Consider the following 10783-nt stretch of genomic DNA (forward strand, 5'->3'; position numbering starts at 1 on the left):
CTGAATGCTTACTGAAAATAAGCCAAATCAGTTTTCAGAGGAGAGGTCAGGAAAAGAGAAAGTTAAAGTTATCTTTTTGTTTAAATATGGCAGAAACTTAGCATCAATTGTCTTGAGAAAATTAACAAACATAATAAAAATAAAGCTCACAGATCAGAGTTGAAATTCCCAGGGAAAATGACTTTCCCTGGCAATTGGTTTTTCACCAATGTCAATCTGAAAAGTAGACAGTGTTCCTGTTTGAAATGTTAACAGTGAGTCAAATGCTGCCTCCAAACAGAAGTGATTCAATTCAATTCTACATTTTAAAAAAAAAGCAAGAAATAAGGTAAAAACATTACAGTTCAAAGGTAGAAAATGATAAAAATCAGAATCTAGGTTGCTTTTAAAAACAGACTTTTTGGGCATTATTTGCATATTTCTGTTATTTTGCAATTCTACTGATTAGAGAAAATTTTAAGTTGAAAAAAAAAAAAAAAGATGAAAAAGAAACTAAGTAAAATTTGCCCTCTAGACCAGAAGAAGGTAGCAAGACTGAATTCTCTCAATTTAAATAAACACAGGACTCAATTAAATCATTCTTGTAACACGTGAAATCACTCAAATATATAGCTACACTTATGATTTTATATATATATTGATATTTCATCAATTCTATTATGCCATTAATTGTAAAACTCACAATTATTTTATGAACCACTAAGAAAGAAAAAAAAATGCTGCCAACTGAACTATAACACACCATCAATTATGAGTCCTGATAAAATGTGAAAAATCTGCATTTTAGAATCAGTGAAATATAACATACAACTTGTGACCATGTAGTGAATGTTTGCTGCACCCACAGGTATGAGACCAGGGTTCATGCTTCTTTGTTCATCACTGTATCATGGCCAGCACTCATAAATTCTTAATAAGTCCTTGAATGAATGAATGAATGAATGAATGAACAAATAAGTGAGAGTGCAGATGTAATAGCGGACTTTGTCTTACACTCCAAATGCCTAAAGGATATAAATAAGGAAATGCATTTTAATCAGCATTAACTGCTAAATAAGTGCTGGAAGGTAACAATAATATTGTCTGACATTTCTTTTTGAAGTGACACATCTATCTCTTTGGAAAGAAGTCCTGGAAATGATTAAATTCTGGTAGATAAGAACCACCCACCTCTATGTGAAACAGGTGAAGCTTGATTTCTAAAGTGAGTAATTTGAGGTGTTTAATATAACAAGTAAATTGGGTGGGGAGAGTCAGCTGTTATCACCTCCTACTCGTTTCTATTTTTAAAGGATGGCCAAATTCAGACTAGTGAGAAAAGCAGTTCTATACTTTTATAGAAACCTGTAAGGGAGATGCCATTCTGTCCATGCACCATTTATTTCTTCAGTAGAAAAAGCATTTAACAGAAAGAAAAAAAAAGGCAATATATTCATCCAGGTACATGTAAGTCTTATTATAGTGTGATAATTGTTAAACCGAATCCTTATCTAGAAAGGTGCGGTTCAAAGAATTCTGTCTATTCTCCAGGGGAAGTTATACCATTGACTCCTAGTGTTATTTGATAGCTTCTTTTCTCCTCTGTCCTTCTGAGACCTCTAACCCACTCCCTGTTCCTTTGAATTGCTACCATCACCATATGATCACCAAGTTGTGATACAAAGTGGTCCACAGAGCTGACTGGACTAGACTAAAAATGTTCAAAATAGCAAGTGACAGGGAGCAGAAATGCCTATCAGAATGAGACACAGATTATATTTATATTTGCAGAGAATGCCTCCAAATTAAATCAATAAAGAATTGTGAATCGTCTAGGTGAGTTACCGTGGAACTGAGTTATAGTATGAAATCTTAGGCAGCTATTTAAAAAGTTAAGAAAAATCCACATGTATTCACCTGGAAAAATATTCCTAACATAGCCTTAACTGAAAAAAAAAAAAGTTGTAGACCAATATATAGCATAATTTTTAGTTGTTTTTTTAAAAAAATATGTTTGGGCTATAGCTATATCTTTTTAGAAAACATTATAGAAGGTAATAATGACTGGAGGGAGACATTGTGCTTGCCCTCAAGAAGTTTTTGTCTAGTGAGGGAGATAAGACCTGTATGTAAATCAAATTATGATACTAAGGTAGATAGTGAGAGGTGTCTTAAAGAGAGAGGCCCAGATAAGGTGCCAAGACAATCCAGAGAAGTAACTGGATTAATTCTGAGAGACTCAAGCACTGTTCATGCTTGAGACAGTGTTTTAACTGGACGTTGAAGGTGTGTGGGGGTGTGTGATAAGTGGGGACATTCAGAATCTACTTTAAAAAAACTTGCCTCTATTTCAGTGTAGTGTATATATGGAGAGAGATGCATATATTTAGTACACATAACAACTTATTAATAAATGTACATTCAAATAACATACAGAAACTTGAGGGACTGAAAACTTCATCGTAGGTTGTTTAGTAGCATCCCTGGCCTCTTTCCACTACATCTCAGTAGCATCCCCCCAGTATGATAACCAAAAATGTCTCTAGAACTACATATGAACTACATACACACACACACACACACACACACACACACACACACACACACATATATATGTATTCTCCTCTGCAGATGGATAAAAGTTCTAAACTTCATGACCTGGATTTTTTTTTTTGGCTGCACAGCATGTGGGATCTTAATACCCCACGCAGGGATCCAACCCGTGTCCCCTGAAAGCGCAGTCTTAAGCAATGGACGGTGAGGGAAGTCCTTGGATTTCTTTTCAGGTCCTTTCTTCAAGGGTTCTTAACCTTAATAACGGTCAAGTAAGCTTTGGAAGATCTGTTGAAAGCTTTTGACTCATTCATCCCTCAGAAAAACACACACATGCTCACCATACCATGTTGAATACAATTTCAGGGGATTTACACTAGGGTTCTCCTGTGAGGATTCTGTTTCCTGTTGCTTATAGAATGGCCATTGTCTGAATTTTCCAGCTGGGTAACTGAAGGCTGGTGTCCAGAAGGTCCATATTTTAGAGCCTCTTCTGCATTTACTGATAATCAGGAGAGAATCTTCCTGTTTACCAAGCTCTCCTTCCCTTCATCTTAACCCGTCTTAGTCAGTTTTAGGAAGATTCAACCCAGCAGAAGACAAAACACTGATTAAGTAGGGTGCATCAGACTCCCCACTCACTCTCTTCTAGTCTTGATTCCTGTTTAGTCCAGTTTATTCCCTCCTTGACTGTTCAGATGAACGAGAAGAAACAGCAAAAGAACCAGAGTCAGTCAGGTAAGAAAAGGGGCCACCTGGGCACTTGATTTTGATTGTGAAGTGAAATACACACAAACACAGAAAAGTTCGTATCTAACATTTATGAATAAATTATGAACTCTCTATAACCACCACCCACTGGGTACTTCTAAAGAAAGACTTTCTAGAAATCCAAAGTCTTATTAAATGCAAAACTGGCCACTGCTCCTTTCCTCCTCTCCACCTGGTGTGAGAGCCGCGTGCCAGACCTTGGAGCTTCCGGATTCATACAACCTAGGGGTCAAGGTCAGCGTTCCCCGCAATAGCTGACCTCTTCTTCCACGCTGGGCTCTGCTCTCCGTAACAAATTCCCCAGGGGCTGTTTCGCCCCTGACCTCGTAACCCACGTTACTAATTAGGGCGCGAGTGAGGATTCGGGTGGCCCCTGGGTGACAGCCAGTAAGATTCTTAGCCTTCCTGGTTCGGGAAAGGGAAAGAATTCGGGAGGGGTAGAATTTTTTTTTTTCCCGGTAGGATAGGTGGGGAAAAGACCGCTGCCTGTGTGTCCCTCTTTTGGACTAAGGTGTCTCTGTTGCTCCATAAATAAAACGTCTCACTGCCTTCTGCGAGCGCTATAAAGGCGGCGGAACGGCTGTCCCGGGGGCATTCCGGGCCGGACTTGAGCCGGAGCAGGTGAGATCGTCGCTGAAGATGCAGCGCACCCCACCCCGCCCTGGCTTAACTCCCGGGGAGGCATCGCTGGTTGCGGATGGGACTAGTGGTGGGGGGGGGGCACACAGAGCCGCCGGGCAGGGGACAGTACAGCCTTCTTTCTGAGAAGCTGAGTGCGAGAAGGAAGCTAGGAAAACAGGCCGAGGGGTGAGACCTGCTCACCCGCCCAAAGTTCTGTCCCCGAGAGAGCGCGCCCGGCTGCTGGAATTTGCCTGCAGCGCGCGCGCAGCCTCGGGACCCGGGGAGCATGGCCTGAGGGTTCCACGCCCGGCCCCGGGGGTTGTGCTTCTTTCCCAGGGCGCGCCTGGCGCTGCGCCCTGGGTGAGGTGCGGGGAGAGAGGGACGTTCACAGGGTCCCCCTTCCTGCCCCCTGCGCGCCGCGGGCCCCAGCCCGGGTTTGGGGAGATTTCAGGACGCGGACAGCGCCCTGGCTGCCCATCTGAGGGGACTGGGTCGGGCTCCCGCCGCCCCCCAGCTCCGAGCTCACCCTCTTATTAAAGTCCGGTTGCGCCAGGCGGCAGGTGCAGGCTCGGGACCCAGAGGTCCTCAGGGCCCCCTGCAGGCTGGAGGTGCGCGCCCGGGGGCGGCGGTCCCGGGCGCAGAGGGCGGCAGCGCGCGGACCAGGGTCTCGGGGATCGGCTGCAACAGGTGGGGCCGGCCGGGGGCGGCTAACGGGCGGTCTTCACCTCCTCTTCTCTTCCCTCGTTCCATCTCCTCCCTCCTCGTCGTCCTCCGCCTCGCAGGTCATGGCAGCGCCGGGCGGCAGGTTGGAGCCGCCGCCGCTCCCCGAGTACAGCTGCAGCTACGTGGTGTCGCGGCCGGTCTACAGCGAGCTCGCCTTCCAGCAGCAGTACGAGCGGCGCCTGCAGGAGCGCAAGACGCTGCGGGAGAGCCTGGCCAAGGGCTGCAGGTAGCAGCCGCGGCGGGCGGGGCGCGGGGCTCAGGTGAAGCCGGGAATCCGGGCGCGCCGACCCGCGGGCGTGCCCGGTGGCGGAGTGTGGGATGCTGCGCCGCCCTGCAGGGTCGACCCGGCTTCGGTCAGCTCACGGACTCTGGCCTTCCCGGTGGGAGAGTGGCTCTATCATTCTCGGCCCGAATCGACCCTAGTCTCGGAAACTCATCTTTGGAGAGGGTGTGTTTGGGGAGCCTCATCTCCTTTTCCTCTCTTGAGGGCACCTGGAGTGCGCCTTGGGGTACAGAGGTTCCCTACGGCCTTCTCGTGAAGGCTAGGCTGAGGAGAGAGGGAGAGCAAGGTGCTCGATTACAGAGAGGTGATGGGTAACCCGTCACCTGACCAAGAATCCTTGAAAGCCCCAAACTCATCTAGGACGGATGCCACTCAGAGACACGAAGTGAAGGCGAGAACACGGAGCGCGTTGTGCTCCAAGCTGTCCACTGCCAGGCAGTAGGGCCCCCCGAGAAGAACCTCCATCAATCTCTAAACCCAAACGGGACACCCGTAAGTAGATATCACAAACAAAAAGGGAGCTATCAGCTGCTGCTAGATTTTCTTTCTGTTAAAAAACCTTTTATTATAAAACATTTCAAACACATTCAAAAGTGGGCATAGTAGTGTAATGAACCCCCTCCCATGTTTTTACCCATCACCCAGCTTCAAAGATGATCACCTCAAAGTTAATCTTGTTTCACCACATACTTGCCCCACTCGACTTTTTTTTTTAACGTAAGTCCCATATGCTGTTTCTTTTTGTTTTTTTGTTTTTTATTTTGTCTGTATATATCTTTAGGGACTCAAAAAATACAACCACAATTCCATTATCACACACAAAAATTTTTAAATTCCTTAATATAAAAATTTAAGTCAAAAATTTCAAATTGTGTCATAAATATAATTTTTAAAATAATTTATTTGAATCAGGAGTCAAATAGTGTTCACCTACTTTTAATATGTTTCTTCTTTTACCTATAGGTTGTTGAATTTTAAAAACTAGATAGCAGGGTGCAGCAAGGTATAGATTCATCATGTTAAGAGTTGTAAAAACTGGCTCCAAGCTCCTATTGCCAAAATATACAGAGTTTGTTTATGTTTCTTGAAAGAAAAAGAGAAGAAGAAAGTGCCTGGGTTAGAAGTCCAAAAATTAATCTCCATTTAAAGACTCCACACTGATCAATCTGGGGCTGGACCAGAAAATGGGTTCTTGCTTAGGGATGTTTTTTCAGAGGATTAAGAAGGTGGGAGAGGGGAGGGAACACTTAATCCTGTGTTTTCTAGTACAGTGCATTTAAAAGTGTAAATAGAGTTCTTGGCAAAGACATGGTAAGCACTTCACTGTTAGTATTTTCCATGCAATTCCTATCCTTTTTTCTAAATAGTTAGAAACATTAGCAGAGTTCAATTCAAAACTTTGTGATTTGCAGTGGGCTGTGACGGAGATTGGATTGGAAGTCTAGTTTTCTTGCCTTTTGACAGTTGTTCAAGAAAGAGAACCCTTGGTGTGCTGAAGACTCTCCTGCCCATCTTGGACTGGCTCCCCAAATACCGGATCAAGGAATGGCTGCTTAGTGATACCATTTCGGGATTTAGTACTGGGCTAGTGGGGACACTGCAAGGTAAGATGGTGGTGGACTAGCTCCCAAGTGATGGAGAACTGCAGTCTGCAGCAGCCGTTCCTAACTCTCCCCCTCGCTCCCATGGGTCTGCAACGAAGGCTTGCTCACCCTTCACAGCCTTCATCTTTCCTCCAGAGTCTGCCCCTTAGTGGTGAGTTTCCCCTGTTTCTCCTCTTCCTTGGAGTTTTCTTCCTGGGAAGCCCTGCTGCTTCTTTAGCTGCATGGCTCCAACTAGAGCCCTATCACCTAAGCAGCAGCTTCCCAATTTTCACTGATCAGAACTCACAGTAAGAAATCTGTATCACATCATGATCTATACACACATATCTCAAGTTTTGGGGAATAATATTTACCCTCATTACAGGCGATACACTCTGATATTTTCTATTCTGTCCTGTTCTATTCTGCTTATATTTTTTAAATGATGATTGGAGGCCGTTAAATTATTTTACATTGCATACATGGTCTTGACCTGCAGTTTGAAACTGACTTAAGGGAAAGGGAAGGACGTATTTTAGCCTGGACTACACGTAAGTGGCTTTTTCTCCCCTTACCTCCACCTCGCCTTTTTAAATCCATCCCCGTATTTTATTTTATTTATTTATTTATTTATTTTCATCCCCGTATTTTAATCTTCTGGCAAAATGTCCCAACACAGGACATTTTTTAAACTGACTTTATGCCACATTTCCATGAACATCTTGGAAATGTATTGCATGGCTGGTGCATAGCAGTATGGGCATTCTCCTTTGTCCTCCACCCCCATCATCTTGCTTCTGCCCTTGCCTCAACTCTACAAAGCTTCTGGACCATGAAAACAGAAATCTCATTTATTTATTATCATTTTATGGAGTATCTAGTAGGTGCCAGGCACTAAGTATTCTGACATGAATAAGATGCACCACCTGCTTTCAAGGAGCTCATAGTCTGATGAGGAGATAGATAACAATTCAATGGAAGGACCAACCGTAGCAGGGGTAACATTGCTTGGGAAGGGAGTGCACACAGGGGCACTCAACCCAGCCTTCGGAGACTGGGAATGGCTTCCTAGAGGAGGAGTCATCAGAGCTGTTTCCCTGAAGGTTAAGTCTCAGTTTGCCAAGTGATGGGAAGTAGGGTGGGTTAGAAATGTGTGTAGAGAGATGGCTTGGATATGGACTATTTCAGAAGTTAGTAATAGTGGTTGAGCAATGCCATGAGACAAAACTTGCCTATAGAGCTCTCAGGATTATTCAGAGCAGGCCAGGGAGATTCCCACAGAGAAGGAAGATGTTCTGTGGCCCCAGTGCAGAGCCACAGCCTGGGCAACCATGTTTTCAATCACAAAGGTCGATGGGGCAGTGCGGTTCATACGTTAAATGATGCCAAGTGCCGTGTACACAGTGGACTCCAATAGCTGTGACATGGCAATGCCCTGTGGCTCCTGGGGGACAGGAACTGTCTAATTCATATTTGTTTAGCCAGTGCCTAGCATGAGACTGGCACAAAATAGGTGGCCCTGTAAACATTTACAGAAGAGGACTGAGTTGCATTTCTGATAATGAATCATCTTTATGTATGAAAAATGGTGTTTCAAGCTGTGTCCCCCAAGTGTTCATAGACAAGTGTCTTATAAGAATTAACTTTAGTTTTAGTTTCGTTTATTAAGCATCCTATCCAAGGTCATGGAGCTGGCAAGTTGTGGAGCTGGGATTTGAACCCAGAGTCTAATTCCTAGGATCTTAATTTATAAACGATGCAGTTCCTCACTTTATGACCGATACGCTTTCCAGAAACATTATCTCTATGAAGTTATCTTTGTAAGGTGAATTTCTGGGAGGTGAACGTGGTTCGTTCATATGTTCATTCATCATCATTCATTCATCTAATAACATATGTAGGCCAGCCATGGGGATTCAGTGGTTTACTGACAGGCATGGGTAGGAACTGACCTCACGGAGCTCATTTTAAGTGGGAGACAGAGGAATTAAATAAATAAGCAGATAAATAGAAAGATAATTACAGATTGTGATATCTATTATGGTGGATTAAATAGGCTTGAATAGGGATTAATTTGGGGATGGAGTGTTTATTTTAGTTAGAATGGTCAAGGAAGGCTTCCTGAGGGGGTGAAATTTAATCAGGGTCAGGAGGATGGGAAGGAGACAGCCGTGTAAGGAGCAGAAAGAAGGGTGTACCAGGCAAAGGTGCAAAGTCCCTGAGGTCAAAAAGAGCATAGTATTTTCAAAGGAGGAACGGGAAGAATTCCAGTGTGGGTGGAGGAGGGGGCCGGCTGGGGGGAGTGAACAGGAGGAGATAAGGTTAGACAGGGCAAGGATTAAGATGCATAAACGAGTCACTCTCTGGGGGCCTTCTTCAATAATGCGCCCCAGGCACTTCGCTTGCTCGCTTGCCTCTCCCAAGTCCCAGCCCTGAGGATAGATGGTTCGGCTTGAAGCCAATCAAGCAGGAGATTAGAGAGAGCTGCACAGATCTGAAATAAATATATACATTGTTTGGCTGCACCCGACCAGGGATTGAACCGGCGCCCCCTACATTGGAAGTAAGAAGTCTTAACCACTGTACCACCAGGGAAGTCCCGTGAAATGTACTTTGGAGCAGGAATCACGGGTAATATACTGATGGATTGGGACTGGCTGAGGACCAGGATTGGGAGGGAAAACCAAGCATTTCCTTTTGGATATGCCACATCTGAGATGCCAAATATGGAGCTGGAGATACTAGAAGTGGGCAGGTCATTGGAGAGGTCTGGGCTAGACACCAAAGTCCAGAAAGCATCACTTTAGAGGTGATATTTAAAGGAGTGGGAATGCCTGAAACTACCTAGGGAGAAAGGGCAGATGGGGAGGAGAATGGGGCTGGAGTACTTAAAGGTCGGGGAGCTGAGGAGGGGCCACAAAGAAACATGAGGAGGTTGAGCTCAGGAAGTTAGAGAAAAAGAACAGTCTGAGGAATGTGGGGTCAGAAGCCAAGAGAGGAGTTGTTTTCTTTCTTTCTTTCTTTCTTTCTTTCTTTCTTTCTTTCTTTCTTTCTTTCTTTCTTTCTTTCTTTTTATTTTTAAAGGATAGGGAGGTCTGTAGTATGGAATGCTCTTGGTGATGGAACACAGACAATACTTTTAAGAAGGTTTGCTGTGAAGCAGAGTAGAGAAATGGCTGTAACCAGAGGCATAAAAGGCAAAGATAGAGTGATGGGAGGATTTATTTTTCTTTTAATATAGGAGGTACTAGAACACAGATCTGACCCAGTGGACCATGCATGAGATCTGTGGTCCATGAGGTAGAGGAGAAACAACTAAAAGTGACAAGAAGGGGCAAGTGTAGATCGGTTCAAGGATAGAAGTGGGAGGGCTGCTCCTTAAAGATAGGTGAGATATTTTCCCTCCGTTTTCAAAGGAGAAAAGACAGACAAAACTGTGCAGATGCAGAGAGATTGGAAATTTTGGTAAAAAGCCAACAGGCATCTCATGGAGTCCATGTTTTAGATGAAGTCTAGGATTCATCTCTAAACAGTGTCTCTATAGAGAAGGGAGATGGGGAGTTTGAGGGAAATAGGGGAAGTGTGAGTAGCTATCTCGGGGTGAGGAAAAGCACACTTCCTGAGGAAATGAAATTGGATAGCCAGGCAGTTTGGAGTTCCCATCTGGGGCTTGGGATCATGAAATTTATGTGAAACTGGCCAGCCCAAATGTAGAGAACTTTAGTTCATTTATCCAGCTGCTTGGATCCTGGCATGGAATAGGGTGATGCTTGGGTTTGGCCAGACTGGGGTTTTACCAGAGAAGACGGGAAGGAGAGAGAGACTGAAGCCAGGAAGTTCAAAGTACTTGTGAAAAGTCTATGGACAAGGAGGCAAGTGAAGATGAGAGGCTGCCAAGGATAGTGGATCCGTTCATGGATTAGAAGCCTCCTGAGGACAAAGAAATGTTGCAGTAAGGATTCTGGAGTAGGTGAGCGGAGAGGCTAGGTGGCTGTAGGTGGAGAGCAGGAGGCTCAACATTGAGACCTCAGAGGTGGCACTGCAGTTTCTAGGGATGGCAAGGTCCATGATATAACCAATATAACCACTGGCTGGGCAGCTGAGGGGTAGGGAAAAACTCATCGGAGTTACTGAGAAGCCAGAAATGCTAAGGATCATGAGATCTTTTTTATTTTTATTATTAAAATACAGTTCCCACTAGGCAGCAAGAAATCAATGCAGCCCTTTTAATGCCATATATATATATATATATATATATATATATATTTTT

The 10783-nt window shown here is 44.4% G+C and overlaps 1 protein-coding gene across 1 annotated transcript in view; it reads left to right on the plus strand.

The window, feature by feature from the left end:
* Positions 1-4709: 4709 nt before the first annotated feature.
* Positions 4710-10783, plus strand: part of SLC26A4 (solute carrier family 26 member 4) — a 49312-nt gene continuing 43238 nt past the window's right edge. The window contains 2 exon segments of the mRNA XM_007455376.1: positions 4710-4873; positions 6395-6534. Coding sequence (XP_007455438.1) covers positions 4710-4873; positions 6395-6534 — 304 coding nt within the window.

Source organism: Lipotes vexillifer, unplaced genomic scaffold, assembly GCF_000442215.2.
Source record: "Lipotes vexillifer unplaced genomic scaffold, Lipotes_vexillifer_v1.1 scaffold1578, whole genome shotgun sequence".
NCBI lineage: Eukaryota > Metazoa > Chordata > Mammalia > Artiodactyla > Lipotidae > Lipotes > Lipotes vexillifer.